Here is a 20,981-nt window from a genome sequence, read left to right as displayed (position 1 = left end):
CCAACTGGATGTCTACAAGGCATAGCAAACTTAAATATATTTAAAATGAAACTCGATTACTCATCTCACCCACCAAAACCAAACACGTAAAACAAAAAACCCACTCCAACTTTCACCAGCTCAGTAAATATTTTGATTATTCAACTATCCACAGCTTTTGCATCCAAACCGTCAACAAATCCTGCAGACTCTAAAACACAGCTTGAATTCATCCTCTTCTCCATTCATACTGCCATTACCTAGCCCAAGCCACCAACATCTCACCTGGATGACAACCCCTTACCCCATCCCAAAACCCTCTCATACTAGGGATTATACCCTGGGTCTTGGATATGCCAGGAAAACCCTCTACCAGAGATACATCCCCAATCTACAACCTCTTTTTAAAAACATTTTATAATGGCATTTTAATTATACAGAATAATTGGTTTCATTGTGGCATGTTCATACAGGCAAATAACTTTGCTCACATCCACCCTCCCATTATTCTCCCCTCTCCCTGACTCTTTTCTCTAGTAGTCTCCCTGTTATTTTGGGGTCTGCCCCCAACCCCAGATTCCATATATGAGAGAAAACCTGCAATACTTTTCTAAGTCTGACTTATTTAAGTTAACATGATCTCTAGTTCCATTCATTTTCCTGCAAATGACATTAATTCTTCATGACTAATACTCCATTATGTAAATATGCCATTTTTAATCCTTTCATCCACTGACAGGCATCTATGCTGATTCCATAACTTGGCTACTGTGAATTTTGCCACAATAAACACCCATATGCAGTTATTTCTAGAGTATGCTGACTTCAATTCCTTTCAGTATACACCCAGACATGGTATAACTGCATCATATGGTGGTTCTAAATTTTTGAGGTACCTCCATGCTGATTTCCAATGGTTATACTAATTTACATTCCTACCAACAGTGTATAAGGGTTCCTTTTCCCCTGTGTCCTCCCCTTGTATCCTTGATGATAGCCTGGGGTGAAACATTCTGACTGGGATGAGATAGAATCTCAATGCAGTTTTGACTTGCATTTCCCTGATGGCTAAAGATACTGAACTTTTTTTTTTTTTTTTTCATATTCTTAGTACAATAACTAGAATTCCTGTTTTCCAGTCCTGTCCCCAGTCTGTCCCACAGTTGCCCAAGAGTTAATATTACAAACAGTTCGATACTGTTTCCAGCACTCCACTTAGTAAAATATTATCAATGTGTTATCCTTACACTTTCATGGTTTCCCTTACACTTTCATGGTTTCCCTTTACTCTTAGGACAGAATGGAAACAAATCACCTTTAAGGTCATATTTCATCTGCCACACTTCTAATTTCACTTTCTATCACTTTTCCTTGGCATTTCTAGCTATACTTGATTTTTCTGACATGCCAAGCCCTTCCCAACTGTTTCTTTTGCTCTAGATGCTTTTCCCTCAACCAGTTCATTCATCTCCCCCTGAATGCCACCTTAGGCCTCCCCAGTGTCCTATCAGCCTATTTTCTTAGAAGCACAAATGAATGTCTGTCGTTATCTTGCCTACTCACTTATTGTCTCACACTGGAGTGTAAGTGCCACAAGAAGGAAGACTGTCTTATCTACTACTGTTACCTTCAGCACAGGGTAGGTGAATAAACTAGGACAAAATGACCCAAACTGAAATCATAAGCTATAGAATAACAAAGACAAGATCTTAACAAGCTCCTCCAATGGCTATGTCCTGCACTACAACGGTACAAAGCAGGACAGCTAAATGTTAGCTGCTGTTGGGACTCTGCGGGGGAAAAAAGCCCTGAGGAAGGAGTTCTGCAGCAGCAGTCCTGGGAGGCAAAGAGGGTCATAGGTCACATGCTCAGAGGAGCCATTGGTAACACTAAGCTACCACTTTCTGGGCCTTCGCCATGATCGCTCCCATTATGGTCAGATGGAGGTTTAACAGACTGTCTCTGCCATTGACTTGCCATACTACATGGGGAGTTACTAAACTTATTGAGCCCTTGAGTGTATCTTTATAATTTAAATATCACCTACCTACCTCATTTTGGCAGGAAAAATGTAAAAGATGCCTAGCAGAATTGTCTGTAAACGTTTCCTTATTCTAAAACTTGTATTATAATTGCTTGTTTCCTTATTTTTGAAAACCAGTGTCTTATGCCACTATATCCATACTTCCTGACAAACAAGGTTGAATAAATATTGATAAATGTTTACTTTAAAATGGTTTGACTTAATTACTTTGGTTTCAAAGTCTGTTACACTTTGGAAGTAGAATTACTAATAAATATTTCAGTGCCTATTACACATTGTCACTTGTTCAGAGGATTGGAGTAAAGATAGACTCCCTAGTCTCACAGAGCTTTCCACTAAGTGAAAAATGTGGAAGTTATCTGTTTTCGGATGGTGTTTAAAGCCAATAGGCAGGATCCTAAGCAGTGGTATAGAATTCAAATTTGTTAGATGGCATCAAAGCCTATGGTTTTAAAGATTAGGTAGCAAATCTTCATTTTGAAGCTCTAATTTGTTGGCAATGGCTTTATAATACCCCAATAATTATACCTGGTAGCAAATCAGACATGATATATTAAAGATTCATGGGGCAAATTATATTAAAGACAAAAATTAGGAGCACAGACATTTTATGCATACTACTGAAATAAATACAGTGTCATTTATTTATAAACGAGAACAAATTAACCATGTACAGTACTTCAGAAGTTGAAAAAAGGGACACAGTACTGAATATGCAGCCTTTATTTTCTTCAGGTTTAGAGTGTTTGTGATTTAATTATATAAAGATGAGGAACCAGTTTTACAACCTAAAAATATTTACTTATTAAAACTATATTAATACTTTAATAAACTATACAAAAAAGATAATGAGACAAACATGTGCATTTATGGAATTGCATGTCAGTCAGGCCAGATCCCTGCAGAGGGAATTCCCAGCATGACCTCATTCATCTGTGAGGACACAGAGCAATCCTTATTTAGACGTACACATTAATCCACTTGACTAGCATGGTCCAGCCCTCCACTTCTTGATGGTTTCCTTCTGCTACCAATGTGTACGTTTAGTTGTCTGCTTCTTAGAGCAGACGTTTACCTAAAACAAAGGTTATTATTAGTTACCAGTTATTAAATTGGACTTACATAAAGCCCCACATGTAACATAATGTTATAAAACCTTCCTCAAAAGATACTTTGATAATGAAGTTTTCAAATTTTAAGTTACCTTCCTCATCCGCCACCCATTGGAGGAGGGCTGGGGCCCTGAAGATGATTGATTCGACCCATTCTTCGGGGAGGGTTTCCTGGTGGCCTAGTAAAAGATAAAGTTAGTATCTACTGTTTAGTAGACATAACTTGAATGGATTCCTTCTAAACATTTAACTAGATCCTTTTATTTTTTAATAATCACATGATCCTAAGAGTCTTTAAAACAGGAACTACCGTTTGGATCAGGAGTTAAAGATTCAAATACTTATATGGACCAGAGACCTAATGAATCAAGCCAGGATTGTTATGAACAAGCACCCAGTAGCTCTAGCTGATTTCTGCCACATAGAAACACAAGCCCAGCACGTGATGCCTGATCTTCTGAAATTTTCATTAGCAGATGGAAATTTAGACTGTAAAGTGAAATCTTTAAAGCTGGCCATCAGTTTTTATCTTCTAATTTAGACTTTTCTTTTTTTTCTTTTTTGGTACTGGGGATTGAACCAAGGGTTGCTTAATCAGTGAGCTATATCCCCAGCCCTTTCAAATATTTTATTTAAAGATAGGGTTTCTCTGAGTTGCTGAGGCTGGCTTTGAACTTGTAATCCTCCTGCCTCAGCCTCCTGAGCTGCTGGGATTATAGGTGAGCACCACCAGGCCAGGCTCCCATAGGATATTAAATGTATACTTTAGCTTTGCCAGATTAACTGTTTATCAAATCAGAGGCAACATGGCTTTTGATTTTCAGTAATTCATTAATTTTTGTGAAATGGAATTTTTTTTTTAGTTGTTAATGGACCTTTACTTAATTTATTTATATGCCATGCTGAGGATTGAACCCAAGGCCTCACACATGCCAGGCAAGTGCTCTACCACTGAGCCACAAATCCAGCCTGTGAAGTGGAATTTAAACTGTTAACTTCCACTTGTCTAACTTTACCTAAAATATCTAATGTAAGTATAATAAACAACTATTATCATTTTAAAAAGCCATACCCTCTTCCGTCATCATATCTGGAATCAGATGAATTTCCATAGCCTCTTCTTTTTTTCACATCTTGCTGAAGCAGAGTTTTAAAACTGAAACATGGAACAGAAAACAACTGAGGTATCACTTTTGACCACATTACAAAATGTATTTCCATGGTTTTAACTATCATTTTTGTGAAAGGATGTCTAAACCTACTTAGTAGTTCCAAATCCACATTTTTTGCACCTGCAGGACAATACTATCTAAGCTGCGCACGTGTCTAAATTATCATGTTTTGTGTTAAACCCAAACTCCGTGTATTTCTTATCTTGCTAATAATTCCCCGACTAAACATGAAACCAGAGGCCTCCCTGACTTCCTTCCTCCAGTCTACATCAGGTGTCAGGTTCCAGAGTCTGTTTTCACAGTGTCTCACCTTCCTTGCCCCTGCCTTACCCTTGCCAACAGCCTTTGCCTATCATCTTGGGGAGGAACTGATTGGCAGAGGCACAGGAATTCTGGGATTCCACTGAAAGGGAATTTTCTTTATTTGTGAAGAAGGATTTAACTAAGATAAAACAGTAAATGGATACGGAGTAGTTGAAATGTGTAAAACACTTTGAATGAGTTTTGCACATAATTTAGGACCTTACCTTACCTTTCTATGGAACTCTCTCTTCCATTTTACATTCTACCCCCCTTTTTTATGTTCCATATAGCCATAAAATTAAGCTTTCTAGACCACAACTTCAATTAAACTAAGCATAAAGCCCATAGCTCGATATTCAAATTTCTCTGTCAACTTTCATATGGTTTTCTCCCTGTGGACTAACTTGCTCTGATGTCCAACACCCACAATCACACCAACCCTGCTACTCCCTGCAATGTGAAGGAGGAACTGTCCCCCGTGTCTCTGTAACCTGCAGTATTTTATGAGACAGTCAAATACACATTCATACTTAGGAAACGACTTAGTAGTTGATGAACACTTCTCATAAAACAAGCATATGAAGGACCAAAAAAATGCACTGAAGTAAAAGAATTGCCTGAAATTATGGGGAAGTGAAGTTTTTGTCTTCTCTGCCTCAATTCTGTCTTCATTTATAAAAGCTAACTACTTAGGTGCTTTTTTTTTTTTTTTTAAACCAAGATAAAATTCTCCTTATTCAGTTATTATATGTAATGTAGAATGAAAGTTGCACACACATGAAAACCAGGAATTAGTAGAGAGAAAGCAAAGCACAGGCATTTGACATTAGAATAGACAGGTCTGGCAGCAGGGTGAAATGGTTACCACCAAAGTTAAGATAACCCAGCTAACTTATATTCATAATTGGAAGATGTTTGGTGGCAGCAGCTTTACATTAAATGAATCTCAATTTCCATCTTGTAAAGATGTTTTAAAAATTACAAGTAATTGCTTCAAGAAAGCTAAGCTGAAGATATGCCACATTAATGTACCTAATGTACTTCAGTCAGAGGAATTAAGAGCACTACTGTACTTACAACAAAACCACAAACTCAGCTATTCCCCAAAAGAAATCTGTTATCAAAGAGAGTCTCCATGGGGACTGACTCCGGCTGTCCAACACTTGTCCTATAGAAAAACATAAAGAAACTTTAGCGAGTACTACAAATCTGTCCCAAAAGGCATTACATTTAGTTAGGCAACGATAAATTCAGTAACTGTTCTAAATAGTTAACACAAGAAGTAGTCTACTATGCACACATTATTCTAAGGAAGAGTTCAGGGAAGTAAAGCTCCAAAATCCAGGGATCATTCCTTTAATGTGTCAAATGCTTACCTATGGTATGCAAGTCCAGTAGCTGACTTCATTCTAGCCAAATATTTCTCTATGAGACCTCTTTGGCAATAATTGTTCTTTCTGACTCTAAGAATTTGACTTATAGGAACCTCATATAAGAGAAATTGTAGGGAGCCAGGCATGGTGGAGCACATTTGTAATTCCAGCAACTTGGGAGGCTGAGGCAGGAGGATCACAAGTTTGAGGCCAGCCTTAGCAACTTAGGTCCTAAGCAATTTAGCAAGATCCTGTCTCAAAATGAATCATATGATGTCATCTTTTGTGACTAGATTATTTCACCTAGCAGTGTCTTTAAGGTACATCCACATTGTGGGATTGTCAAAATGTCCTTCCTTTTTAGGGCTGAGTAATATTCCAGCATATATACATACATTTATCCATTCATTGGTCAGAGGACTCAGGTCTCTTAAAGTGCTGCTGAGAACATGAGGATACAAATATTTCTTTATTCAAGTATTCTGAAGAAATAAATGAGTTGAGTGGATGCAAAGGAATGCTCAATCACTTCTGTTTTAGAATATTTATTCACCTGTAATATCTCTTGTCTGTATAAAAAGATTATTTATACACACAAATTTTTAGAATGAGTTTTTTGATGAAATTCTTATAAATCAAAGAATCTGTAGGCTAAAAACACTGAAGAGAATGTGCCTTGTTTTCCATTAAAATGATTATTATTTTCTATAACAGGATGTTCTTGAGCCTAACAACTCAAGCAAAACTGGACCTATTTTTTTCAAACCACTTTAAAAAACAGCAGCTACAACATGAAAAATTTGTACTCTAGAGTTTCAATCTTGCAAATGAAGAAGTGAGAATATTTTGGGCTAAGAACAACTGTCAAGTACTCTCTCCAAGGCCTTTACTTGCTCACCTCCTCTGCCTGGGTTTACTTTTCCTCTTTCCTTGACCAGCTTATTCTCAGGTATTCACTTGGATCTAAGCTTTTGTTGAGGTAGTAAAAAAAAAATGTCTACACAGTCAAAAAGGTGGGCATAGGGGCTAGGGTTGTGGCTCAGTGGGGTTGTGGCTCAGTGGTACAATGCTTGCCTCATGTGTGAGGCACTGGGTTCAATCCTCAGTACCACATTAAAAAAATAAACAAAATAAAGTTATATTAAAAAAAGGGTGGGTATAGGCTTGGCTCTGCCTCTTACCAGCCCTGCTTTATAGGTTGACGACATTTCTCTCACCTGATAAAAAGTATTACAGGAATATCCATCATATGAAATTTGAGGAGGAGGATCATATGACAAACAGAAATTTTTTGTCAGGAAGTGCTGACAAATACAATTCTAAAAAGTATCTAACTAGAACCCATCGGTAGTACTTCTGTGATTCTAAAGAATCTATAATATGCACACCCATGGTTCTATCTTCTGTTTGCACCACACCCACACGCACCTTTCTCTCTCTCTCTTTTTTTTTTTGGTACCGGGAATTGAAATCAGGGGCACTCAACCACTGAGTCATATCCCTAGCCCTTTTTTACATTTTATTTAGATACGGGGTCTCACCTAGTTGCTTAGGGCCTCACTAAGTTGCTGAGGCTGGCTTTGAACTTGCAATCCTCCTGCCTCAGCCTCCCAAGAAGCTGGGATTACAGGCCTGTGCCACGGTGCCTGAACCGGCCCTTTCAGAAGCAAAAGCCCCTGTCCTCTAGTATCCTGGGAGGGAAATAAGGTGTTTGAATGAAACTACATTTCTCAACTAGAAAAGTGAGATAAAGTTGGGCGTGAGGGGGCACGCCTACAATCCCAGCAATTCAGAGACTGAAGCAAGAAGATAGCAGATTCACCAAGTTAGCCTCAGCAACTTAGTGAGGCCCTGTCTCAGAAGTTATTTAAAAAAAAAAAAAAAAAAAGGCAGCAGGAGGCGGGTGGATAGAAGGATCTAACAGGATATTTATGGATCAAACTGAATAATGCATATGCATCAAAGCATTCAACAAATACAAGGAATTATTCAAAAATGCATTAGAAGCTACTAGCCTTAATCACAAATAATATAAAACAAGTGGAAGTCTGCAAGTGTCCAAAACTAGGATGAAATTAAATTTTAATGCTTTCCTTTAGTGTCCACCAACCAACTTGTTTCAAAGATTTTTTAAAGTGGGAGATGAGATTTTGTCAAGCTAAGAAATGAAAAGTACACTCAGCCAAGACTACTCACTGATTACCGTAATAATCTCTGGAGATAAACAGATGATTCAAATAGAACCAGCACCTACTTCCAGTGATCCAAGAACTACTAAGATTGCACCAGGGAATTTCACCGGAGTCAAACAGGTGGGCAGCCGGTCAGCACTGATCTGATCCAGTTATACTGTCTTTCCTTTCCGGTCATTTTCTTTGTTAAGTCACAGAATTAAGTCTCTCAAATGTTCTATTCCTATGGTAATTAATTTTCCCCAAGAGAGAATGGTGCTTTTTCTTGAGCTCCTTGAAAATAGGGCAGAAAGTTGCGTATATGACTGGCTACGCTCTCTTGGGGGGGGAAAAAGGCCTACCCTAAGCTTTTATCTAATTATCATCTGAGGCTAGTTCTGCCTTTTCACACGTTATAGCAACAGGCAGAAGGGGTGGTAAGGCTGATCTGGGTTCGAATTCGAACTCAGCCTTTAACTACTTTTGTGATCGGGGGCCTCTGTGCCTCGGTTTCCAGGCGTAAGACAGGGGTAAAACGTGACCTGAGTAGACTGTTACAAAGACTGGACGAGATACAAGCACAGCACGCTCCAACAGTGCTCAAGGCAAAAAAGCGCTACGTGTACCCAGTCAGCATCGTTGTCTTCGCTAGCTAAGGGCAGCCTCGGCCGAGAGAAAGACCACTTTGGCCAGTCCGCAATCAGAAGCTCCCGGTGCTCAGCTTCAGGCCCGCAGGACCACCGCCCCCGACCGCCAGCACAGGGGCCATATGCTGACGCTGCCCTAGGCTGGGGCGATTTCGCATCCGGCTCCGCCCGCCTACTCGACACTAAGGCCGGGGAAGCCGCCCCGGGCCCTGGGCCCGACGAGCCAGGATGGGGGGGAAAAACAAAACAAAACCCCGAAGTCTGTCCTTCCAGGAAATCGACCGCCCCCACCTCCCCTCCAACTCACCATTCGAGATGTAAACCATCCTGCCTCCGCTTCCCGGCTTCCCAGCGACTACAATGCCACGCCCCTCTCGGCCTCCGTACCTCCCTTCGCGCCTGCTCTTCAATCGTCACAGGCCCGGATTAGAACGAATGCGGCTGAGGAGGGAGGTGGGCAGAGCCCATTGGCTGCTGGGGGAGACACGCCCCCGGCGGAGTTTTTTGTCTCGTCACTCAGGCAACTTCCGGTGGAGGCTGCGGAGCCCGCGACCGGACGTGATGTTCATGGTTCTGCAAGAGCCCACTTACCTGAATTTTCCCAGATTTGGGGGGCGGAAGGGTAGGGTGCGCAGAAGCTGCTTTTGATTGACAGGCACAGAGTCGGGGTAGGCAAAGTGTGTGAGCTGATGGAAAAACCCTAGCAGGAGTAAATTCCTTAAAACTTTCCTGAGATGTTGACATTTGAGGGTGTGGAGGTGTTACTTTTGGAGTTTGATTGGCAGGATGTACTACCGCAAAGAACTTCAGTGTCACGCCTTTGGGAATACACTGTCGGGCCCCTCCTAAATGTGTTCATTCCCTTTTAAACCAGTATTTCTGCTCTGTGTTCACCAGAAGTGTTTTTTATCAGCTTCTGTGAAGCAATTGTGAAAATTCAACCTTAGCTGGACACCTATCTCTGGGTCTTAGTGATGGGAAGACACGGCTTGGTCATTTACCAAATACGAACCATGGTCTTTGCTGCACCATTCACTTGGCTCTTTTTTTCTTAAACATGGCAACAATATCGTTCCTATCTGAAGACTTTTGTAGTTGCCTGTTATTTCTGTGTAGGGTCCTAATCATTGGTTCCTTCTTCTCCCTGTCCTCCCTAGGTCTTAAGTCATGCGTCATCGCCTTGGGAAGGTCCCTATTACCTTCCTTAACAGGATAAGGAAAATTACATTTTGGAAATATCTGTACTTTATATTTAACAATGTTGGTTAAGATCGTATTTTCTAATACCTAGAATTGACAAAGATTTCCTTTTATGTTGATTTGGGAGAGAGAGAGAGCACTCCCCCCCCCCCCCCCCAAAAAAAAAAGTGCATAATAGGACAAAACAGCATCCTTTACCACATTTGAAAGTTTTGCAGCACAATCATAGAGGATTTTTGCGAAAATACTGGAGGGAAGGGTGATTGATATTCCCAAAGGCCTTAACCCACACTGTTGCCACCATCAGCTCTCCCCTGCTCTCCTCTGCTCTCGTTGCCTTCTAACTGTAATCCCAGTTTCCACCTTTTCAATCCTTAAGCAGTTTTTAAAACTGTGGCAAGAGTGACCTGAAAATGGAGATCATGTTATGTCCTTGCTTAAAACCTTTTGGACACTAATATTTAATGTTCCTCTATTGCTCCTAAAATAAAATCCGGGTCCCTGTCATGCCCTACAGATCCATCATCACCCATCCACTTGATTGTCCCTTTCACTACACCTCCTGCCATGGTTGTGGGATCCGGTTATCGACACTTAGTGAGACCACCAGAAAATAAAGTAGGAAAAAAGTTTATTTTGGGAAAAGAGAGAAAACAAAGAAAAAGAAAACAGATTGACATGTCAGGACCACTACTCCAAGTGGGGCAGTAGTGGGGAGTGACTAGCAAGCTGGTTTTTAAAGTGAAAACCATGAACAAATTCCTGGCAGGCTTACAACAGGGGCCTTTTTCCTTTTTCCCCAAGGAAGGCAAGCAGCCAGCTCCAGCTTGTCTCTTTCAGGCTGCATCTGGCAGGTTATCAGGGCGAGATGGGTGGGGGGAGCCAGACTACCCAGGACTGAAACCCGCAGCTTCTTGGGCCTCCAAAGGGATGGGGTGCTTCACAGAAATGGTCACAATGTCCTTAACTCATGGCCACATTATTTTATCTCAGGCGCTGTCCTTGTATTTACCACAGTCAACACAACTCAGTGTTTTTATTTGCACCCATTTTGGTTTGGTCAATCTTAACTAGATATATTTGTTTGATATCAGAGGGTCTCTACCTTTTTCTTTTTATAAGGAGGCCTCTGCTCTTTTACACCACATACTCTCATCCAAACCAATCATGCTCTAGCAACTTCGTTTGGGTTTTAGTTTTGTGAATACACTAGGTTTTTCGTGTCTCCAGGATTCCGCACATGCTTTCCCCTCTACCTGGTACGCTTCCTCTGACTCCTTGTACATTCAGAGCTGTTCATATTTCATCTCTCAGCTTGAGTGTCATCACTTCAGAGTACCCTTCCCTGGCTACTTAACCTTGTGATTATTTTCCTCATTTAAAAAAAAAATCACGATATGAAATTATTTATCTGATAATCGATTTTTGTCTCTCTTCCTAAAGAAGATTTCTAAGGGAAACCTGTTTAACCTCATTCCCTTTGGCCTCCTCACCGTCTACCATAGCCCTTTGGCTGGTGGCAAATACTTGGGTAAATTTGTTGGTTGGAGACAGAAAGAGAACTGCTCCTTACTAGACCCCTGTTTCTACTCATGTGCTTCCTCTTGATGAGAACTGTCCAATATATAATGAACAAAGACTTTGCAAATGGAAAAAAGTGTATAATTAGTAACAAGATGGAGTGGAGGACAAATATATCTCCCCTCTTTCCCAAACCTGCTTTAATGTCTAGAACTATAAGTTAGCCTGTTGAGCACTTGAAATGTAGCTAGTCTGAATTGAGAGGAACTGTACAAAATATCCATCAGATCACAAAGATTTAGAATGAAGAAATGTAAAAATTTCTCATGTTTTTAATATTAAGGACTTTAGAAAGTGAGATATTTAAAATTTTTGATTAAATAAAATATTTTACTTAGAGTGATCTTACCTTTTCTCATTTTTTAAAGTGATTGCTAAAAATATTTAAATTCCATTCATGGCTCACATTTATGGCTCACATAACATTTCTGTTAGGCATTGCTGGTCTGGAAGAAAGACTTTATTTGCCTGGCATAGAAAAGGCACTCAGTAAATATTTGTTGAATGGATAAATGAATTATCTGATAGTCTTAATGATGAAAAATATTCATACAGGTTTCACTAAGTATCAGGCAATTGTTCTTAGCACTCCTCATTATTCTTCATAATATATTTAATCATTCATGATTAACAATAATAGCTAACATTTGTATAGCACTTATCCTGTGCCAGGCAATGTTTTGAATGCTTTTCATGTATTCATTCATTGAAATCGCAACACTATTAAGTGGGCTCTCATTATTCCCATTTTACAGATGAGAAAATCCAAATGACTTGCCCAAGGTCATGGAAGCAGAGCTAATATTAGAATCAAGAGCCTGGCTTTATATTTCATGCTTTAATCCCCCATGTTATGCTGCTTCTCCACACCTAGAAAGGTATTAGTATTGAAATAGGATGTAATTCAGTGGGGTGCTCATAGTATGGGGTGGTTTCTGGAGACTATTCCAACGTATCTCAGTTCTCAAAGTTGCAAATAGATTCCTACAGTTTTTTTCTTTTCTAGACACCTTTCTACTGAAATTCCCGAGTATCTCAAAGTAGATTACCTTCCATCCATCTCTGCACCAAATCTTTGACAAGAGAGATGAGCTATACAGAATGACAGCCACCTCCGGAGCTGAATCTGTAATCAGTCCCATTTAGACCAGAGGGCTTGGGAGTTGCAGAGGAGTGGTGTTTCCAAGATAGTGAAAGAACATTGGGTGACATCAAAACAGTCAGATGCCCTCAATATTGTTTTCAGGGAACATGGGAAATAGATGGCATTTATATTCTTTATTAACCTTTTATGTGTCTGTTCTTACAGTTATTGTGGTCTTTATTTCCTCTGGGCGCAGAAACATTAACTCTTTAATTGCCTCATTTCTCTATCTTATGCTCTTTATTCTTGCTTTTCATGGCAACTTCTAATTGTTTTCGATTTAAGTTATATAGCCTTAGCTGTGCTGTGCAAATCAGCAATTTTTGAGCCAATAAGCTCCTCATTCATTCTGTTAGCTTAAGTGATGATTATTTTACTCTCCAAGTTACTTTCTCCTTTTTTCTTTTTGTGTGTGTATGTGTGTGTGTGTGTGTGTGTGCGTGTGTGTACATGCACGCATGCTGTCACTGGGGATCAACCCAGGGCTTTGGACATGTTGTGTGTGTGCTCTACCAATGAGCCACCACCCCAACTCACCTAAAAAATACTTTTTTAAAAAAATTACCTGAGCTCATATTCTGTATCAAAATGAGAAAATGTTCATAAACATTTGCATTCATGAATGCAAAGATTGCATTCATGGTGCAATCTTTCTTGGAAAATTTTGTTGGTTGAAAGTTTGGAATTTCATATTTCTGCAAGAGTTGTTCTTCTAGTTCTATGAACACCCCTTTTTTTTTTTTTTTTCATAATTCTAGGACTCTACACATGCTTTTCTCCCTACCTGGTATGTTTCCCTGACTCCTTAGACATTATCAGTTTCATAGTGGGCCTGTCTAATTACATTTAAACAGTCTATTTTTATATAAATAAAGAATATCTGGACTTAAAGTTGTGGCTCCATTACAGGAAGAGAAACACTATTCCAATTAAAAATTTTAAACTTTTAAAATTGATCCCATTTTAGCATTCCTAGTAAGTGTGATGTAAACTGTTCTAGTGGTAGATGGAATGGGACACTCACTAATCCAAATTTCCAAAGTAAAACCCTCAGAGACTTGGGTGTTGGTTGCTTTGTAGGGACATTGGCTGATCATTAAAAGCAAATATAAATATTTTTAAAATTATGTTATTTAGTATCAAAATACTTTCTAAGCCTTGTCTTTAGATCCCTAAATATGGAGTATAAGAAGTATAACAGAAGTGTAAATCTTATTATTATATTTATAGATCTCAGGATAACATTAATCTTTATATTTAAAAAAATTAGTGTACAGATATGTGCCATGTAACTTTAAGGAATGTATAATTTACTATTCTTATTCTCTCACTGGTTTAGAGCATTTGATGGTTTTTGGATCTTTTTTTGTCTTAATGTGATACCCGTACATATACTATTAAAATCAAAAGCTGTAAATGGCTCTCCCATGAAGAACAAGTCCCCTTTCTTTCTCTGAAGCTCAGGATTCTAAAAGTTGATCTGCTTAGTGAGACTGTGATAAGCACTGCCTGGCACATTCCTGCTGGTCAGTTGAAGCTTCACTGATACATTTGTCTCTGAATTTCCATCTTTGCTTGCATCATGGCCAAGCAATTCCTGACTCATTTCTTAGCTCTTTCATGTTTTAAAACATTTTCCCCATTATTTTATCCATTTCTTTTTAGTTGTCCTCAGAAGGAAAGTTTTACGGTTTACCTAAGAGTTGTCCCCAAAAAACTCATGTGTGAGACAATGCAAAAATATTCAGAGGTAAAACAATTAGATTGTGAAAACCTTAACCTATCAGTGGATTAATCCACTGATATGGATTAACCAGGTGGTATGTGTAGGCAGATAGGGTATGATGGAAGGAAATAAGTCTTTGGGGTCCTATCTTCACAGTTTATGATTTTTCCTTGGTAAGTGAAGTTTCTCTCTCTCTCTCTCTCCTCTCTCTCTCTCCTCTCTCTCTCTCTCTCCTCCCTCCCTCCCCTCCCTCCCTCTCTCTCTCTCTCCTCCCTCCCTCCCTCCCTCACTCTCTCTCTCTCTCTCTCTCCTCTCCTCTCTCTCTCTCTCTCTCTCTCTCCTTCCTGAGCTGCTTCCCTCCCCCACACCATGGACTGAACCTCTGAAACTGTGAGCCAAAATGAACTTTTCCTCCTTTAATTGTTTTGTCAGGTCATTTGGTCACTGCAACACAAAAGCTGACTAAAAGAGAGAATTTAGTACAAATTACTTAATCCTCCATGACAGAAGTACAAGTTGATACATTTATTTCTTCAAATCAACATGACAATTTAGATTAGATTTTTGATCACATACTGCTTTGCTTTTGACTTAAAAACTATTTGGTTTATGTCTAAATTTTCCAGAATAACTGCTATTTTCTGACTGTAGTCTTATTACTTATATATAGGCTGATTATAAGTAGTAAACTAAAATGAGTGGGTGATTTAAAAACATTTATTTTGCCAACAAACATTCCACTTTTGATGTTTTCACAACCAAACATGAATAAAACCTTACTTTCACTTGCTATTCTTGTTCTTTGAATGGAAGGGTCAAGGAAATAGGTTTATTTTATGATATCTTAGGGGAAAGTTCCTTTTTTATGGCCCAGTGATAAATGGTCATGGGAGGGATTCTTAGCCAGGCTTGAAAGGATCTATTAGGGATTTTGCTATTAAAACTAGGTGATAAGGGCTGGGTTGTAGCTCAGTGGTGGAGCGCTTGCCTAGCATGTGTAAGGCACTGGGTTTAGTCCTCAGCACCACATAAAAATAAATAAATAAAATAAAGGTATCGTGTCCATCTACAACTAAAAAAATTTAAAAAAAAACTAAGTGATTAGACAGACTGTCACAAATGCCTTAACATCACCTTATTTTTTTTTTCTTACTAATTGTATAATATCAGTGGCTTGGTAAACAATACCCAAGGTCAAAGAGGGGTCTCAACTGCAAAATATCATCTCACTATTGTGAGTCACCCATCTCTTTTGCTATGAAACCCTAACTTGTTTTTGATGGGAAGTATGAAACCAAGGCTGAAAATGGAACCTGGCAAGCCAGGAAGTGTTGCTTGATATTATTTTTTCATTCCTTTTGAATGTATTTAGCTACTTCTTAGTGGCACCCAGTCTTTCATGTTCAGACTGAGATGTTTCACAAGTATCTTGGGGACCATATGTGCCGAAAAGTGGAGAAGCAAGTGGAAATGACTAGAGCCACCTTGGTTATAGACCTGTTTGGTCGCTTTTGTTCCTGTGCTGTGCTCCATGACTGGCAGGGAGGGGAGCTGGGTCAGGGGATATCAGTGGGGCTGGCACGCAAGACAGAGAGCTGTCGTTTGGACTTCCTGCAGCAACAGCAGTGACAGCACAAACAGTTCACACTGGGATTTAGTAGGCTAACTGGGGACTTAGGAGCTCAGCTTTGGATCTGTTCCCACATGGGGAAGCCACCAGAATATGACTCTAGTCATTCCAGTTGAGTTGCTGTTTTTAGAAATGTAAAATTCCAAAGAAATGCTGCTAAATTACATTTTTCATCATAAGCCTTGAAAAGCCCTTATCTTTAATCCAGCATTTCCATTTTCAGAATTTACTCTAAAGAAACATTTAGAGATGTTCAAATAGACTTATTAGCAAGGATATTTATTCCAGCGTTACTTGCAATGAAAAAAAAAAAAAAAGAAGAAGCCATGAAACTTTGTAATGGTGGGAAATTGTCTAAGTTTTGGAATAAAATAGCATATTATACATTAAAATAATGGGAAATAACATGATATATTAAGCAAGAGAAATAGATTATAAGCAACATGTACCTTATGATATCAATGCAAAAAGTGGAAATACATTTATATAGAAATGCAAGGCATTATGGGAGTTCTATTTTCTTCTTTGTATCTTTCTGTACTTAAGAAAAGTTTTACAATAAACCTGTATTTCTTTTATCATTAAAAATATGTAACAATACTTTTCATGTTAAGTTATATTTGTTAGAATCCACGAGTTCATTTCTAGTTTCATTTTAATGTTTTGGATAATTCTTCAAAATATTTTTGTTCCTGCAGAAGGGACAGAAACTTAACAAACAAGAAATTTATTCAGATGGTTGTTAACTGTTGGAGTACATTTTAAAAGCCATTTTATTTCATGAGGTTAGATTTGACTCTGCCCGATTGCATTTGTGTACACAGAATACACATGGTATCCCATAATATTAGTCAAATCAATGTTTTTTAGTTTTCCTGAACTATGAAACGTCTGGTAAGAATCAAGGAAATGTAGTTTCAAATTCCTTGCTGGTTAGCTCAAAAAGTCTTGAGTGCTAATTAAAGTGAAGTCTTACGCTTTCAAATTTTGTGAATGATCTATTCGCAAGACTGTGGACCTTAGAGCCCTTCTTTTGGGGATATTGTTGGTAGACACTAGAATCATCTTACTAGTATTTGAATCATCCTGAAAAACGACCCATGAATCAAGAACATTTATGGAATTTGGATGGCACAAGAGAAAGTAAGCAAATCCTCAAAACAAACAAACAGAACAAGCCCAAAGTTTGCTTTGCAAGTCATCTAACCTGCTGTCCTTTAAAAGGATTTAGACGATATGAAAAGTTACAATGTATCTTAATTTGGGGGAAAAATTCAGAGTTCAGATCAATGATTTTTTGCCTTCCAGCTGGAAGGCACTCTGAAAATAAAATGCAGGCCATAAATGCTGAAAATAAGTAATTTCTTCTAAGTATGCATATAATGAAATACAATAATACAACTTGAACTGCTTCTCAGGACAACAGACAGGGACTGCAGCGACTCCAGTGGATGCCTAAGGTTCTAGGAGGGCCATGCTCACTAAGGGTGCTCTGGAATACGCTCTATGAGTAATTTATTTTCTTTAAGTCACATTCCCCCAAAAAGTAGTATTTCAGTTTTAGGGATAAAAAAATATATTTTAAACCTAAGACTAGTGGAAGAAATCAATTCCTTTGATCATCTGGTTGATGTGAGTTTGTGTGTATGTGTGTGTGTGTGTGTGTGTGTGTGTGTGTGTGTGCGCGCGCAAGCACGTGCACGCATGCACACATTTTAAACCAGGGATTGAACCCAGGGGCACTGTTTTAGCCAGATTTTTTGCTGCTATGACTAAAGATATGACCAGAACGATTGTAGAGGAGGAGGAGTTTATTTGGGGCTCACAGTTTCAGAGGTCTCAGTCCTTTGACAGCCAGCTCCATTCTTCAGGGCTTGAGGTGAGGCTAAACATCATGGTGGAAGAGTATGGTAGAAGGGAGCAACTCACAAGATGATCAGGAAATAGAGAGACTCCACTCACCAGATAGAAAATATAATCCCCAGAGGCACACCCCCAATGACCCACTTCCTCCTGACACATCCTATTTGCCTTCAGTTACCACTCAGGTAATCCCTTTAGGGGATTAATTCACTGATTGGGTGAAGGCTCTCATAACCCAATCATTTCTTCTACAAACCTTCTTGCATTGTCTCACACATGAGCTTTTGGGGGACACCTAACATCTAAACCATAACAGGTGCTCAACAACTAAGCCACATCCCCAACCCCTTTTTAAAAATTTTATTTAGAGACAGGGTCTCACTAAGTTAAGAGCTTACCTGATGGTTATAATATGGGCCAGGAAAAACTGTGTGTTGAGTGTGTTCCCTTCCCCATCTTTCTTAATGGACTGTAGATTTCAGGAGAGAACTTCAAAAAGATTCCAAGCACTTTACTTTTTGTTCTAGATCTTAAAGATCCATTCAAACACTCAATTGTTCTTGCTATGAATTAAGGCTAATGTGACAAACTTTTATGGTCTTACTGGGTGCAAGTCATCATGCAGGATGATGGGGCAGGAGATAATAATAGCTAACATTTGCTCAGCACTTCTTATGTGCCAAATAGTGCTCTAAGCAATTTCTATATGGAATATGGTGTTGAACAAGCATGACTTATGGGTTGTGATGAATAACTCTACTTCTGTCTCCCATCTCTCCTTTACATTTTTTTTCAGTGGGGCTAGTTCTTCCATTCTTCTAAATGAAAACTTGGGTAAGCCCAACAATTTCTCTGGTCACTTAGAGGTCACTCACTCTGTTTCAATTTAATGAGTAGAATGTTTAATGCTAATAATCAAATCTCCTAATTCTGTTTTAAAACAAAGGTTTTTCCCTTCCCCAGTTGAGGCTTGTTGTAGGCTGGAGTAATCAGATGCTTCTCTCTTTTGGGGTCCCACTCCCAACCCTGGGTTTTTACTGCCCTTCCAGGAACTAGCTTACTAGGGTTCTGGTCCCTCTGGGAATGGAAGCGAGACATAGAAGTTCTTATCCATGATACTTCCTAATCTGAGCTGATGCTCTCTGAATCTGGTTTTTGTGGGTTTTTGGAAATTCTCTCAGTTGCTGGAGACCTATCACAAATAGCACCTTAGATAAATTCAAAAATATCCTTATTCCTGCTCTTCTCTTACTCATGGCTCCTTCTTCTGTTCCTGATAATGCACAGTTTACCTTCAGTATTTTCTCCTGCTACCCCTTGCCCTGCCAGGCAGCCATCTTAACAAGACCCACCCAACACCAGCTCTCTCCCTCTCCTTTGCCCAATATTCTAGAAGTACCTGTCAAGTTAGCACTTGCTCTTTCTCTCCTGCTGCTGTCTCTTCTGTCTATATACAGAAGCTGTCTGTAAATCTAACATGCTTATCTTTCAATAACAATAGTTTATTAATTAGCCCTTTTCAGTAGCAATAGATTTTATATGCATCTCTTGGACAGAGCAGAGTGGGCTCATGCTGGGACCATACTGAGTATCAAAGTGGACAACCAACTGGGACACCATGGTTGTTACTCTGGAAATGGCATGATCTTATGACTTGATCTTTTCATCCTTTCTAGCCATAAGACATACTCTAGTTTCTTCCACTTTAAAAAAAAAAAAGTCATGTACATCACGTGCCACTTAACAGCAGGGATACATTTTGGGAAATGCTCCATTAAGTGATTTTGTCATCATGCCAATGTTGTAGAATGAACTTACACAAGATGGCAAGACTGCAGTTGATTTATTCTGTATCTTTAACATGTATCTTCTAACATCTCTATCTGTCCATATTGCATTACTATAATGAGGCAAGGTAACTTTATAAAGAAAAGAGGTTTTGGAGGCTGAACGTTCAAGTGCCACAGTTCAGGCTCTGGCAAGGGCCTGGACAAATGGTGGAGTACATGTGGGAATAAGGATCAGATCTTGAAACAGGAAGCCAGAAGCAGACTGGGGTCCCACAACCCCTTCTGAGGACACGCCCCCAGTTCATGTAAGGATCTCTCACTGACTTTACTTCCATACCACCAAACTGTGTTAGACCAAGCTTCTAACACACAAACTTTGAGGGACAAACCACATCCAAACCATAGAGACATCCAACCTATTTGTTTTTCTTGTCTTCTACATCAGAACTGAATAGTCTCAAATAATACAATAAACAGGCATTCTAGCCCTTCTAAAACTTAGTGATGCAAGTTCTTTTTTTTTCTAGGTGTTTTCCTGAAAGTGGTGCAGCCTTCTATGCATTCTCCTTAGAAATCTTCAAAGAAAACCTCTTTTAGTAATTCTTCTCAGTTTTCAACCCTGAACATTTTGTACCCCCAAGTGGATAAAGGCTTAACAGTTGAGGTATTTTGCAAGATACAACCTGTTAACATTCCTCTTTCTTCCTTCCTTCCCTTTGTTTACTCTTTCCTTCCTTCCTTCCTTCTATCCTCTCCTCCTCCTCCTCCCCTCCTTCTTCTTCCTTTTTTTAAATATATTTTTAGTTTAGATGTACATGATATCTTTATTTATTAGTTTTTTATGTGGTGCTGAGAATTGAACCCAGGACCTCACGTGTGGTAGGCAAGCGCTCTACCACTGAGCCACAACCCCAGCCCTCCTTCTTCTTTTTTATTTTGCAGTGCTGGGGATCAAATCCAGAGCCTCATGGACACTAGGCAAGCACTCTATATCTGAAGCACACTCCCATCCTGCTTTAGTTCCTTTTAAAATATCGTATATACTTTGTTCAGGAGCCTCAATCAAAATGTCCATTTTAAAATCCTGTTATGCATATATTATTCCAATTATCCTCACAACGACCCTAGAAGATTGGTGCAATGAGAATCTCCATTTTATAGATGACCATACTGAGGTATAGAAAGACTTAGTAACTTGCTCGCAGCTACCAAGTGGTAGATCTGGGATTGAAATCCCTGCGATGTG

At 39.2% G+C, this 20,981-nt stretch overlaps 1 protein-coding gene across 1 annotated transcript; it reads right to left on the bottom strand.

Annotated features, from left to right (window-relative positions):
* Window positions 1-2,731: 2,731 nt before the first annotated feature.
* SELENOK (selenoprotein K) lies at window positions 2,732-9,260 on the bottom strand. Its single transcript, XM_079115753.1, has 5 exons — window positions 9,109-9,260; window positions 5,688-5,778; window positions 4,208-4,291; window positions 3,228-3,314; window positions 2,732-3,098 (listed from the first exon to the last, which is right to left on the bottom strand). Exons 1-4 carry the CDS (start codon window positions 9,125-9,127, stop codon window positions 3,233-3,235), a joined length of 276 nt encoding a protein of 91 aa, XP_078971879.1. The 5' UTR covers window positions 9,128-9,260; the 3' UTR covers window positions 2,732-3,098; window positions 3,228-3,232.
* Window positions 9,261-20,981: the final 11,721 nt, after the last annotated feature.

Source organism: Sciurus vulgaris (genome assembly GCF_902686455.1).
Source record: "Sciurus vulgaris genome assembly, chromosome: 16".
In the NCBI taxonomy this organism is placed as follows: Eukaryota; Metazoa; Chordata; class Mammalia; order Rodentia; family Sciuridae; genus Sciurus; species Sciurus vulgaris.
This window is presented reverse-complemented; position numbering and strand designations above follow the sequence as displayed.

Excerpts from the sequence above, each read along its gene's own strand:
- SELENOK (XM_079115753.1), bottom strand. Across the intron at positions 4,292-5,687 it reads GCTGAGTTTGTGGTTTTGTT|TTTTAAAACTCTGCTTCAGC; the intron begins GTAAGTACAGTA and ends TCCATGTTTCAG. Across the intron at positions 3,315-4,207 it reads AGATATGATGACGGAAGAGG|GCCACCAGGAAACCCTCCCC; the intron begins GTATGGCTTTTT and ends ATCTTTTACTAG.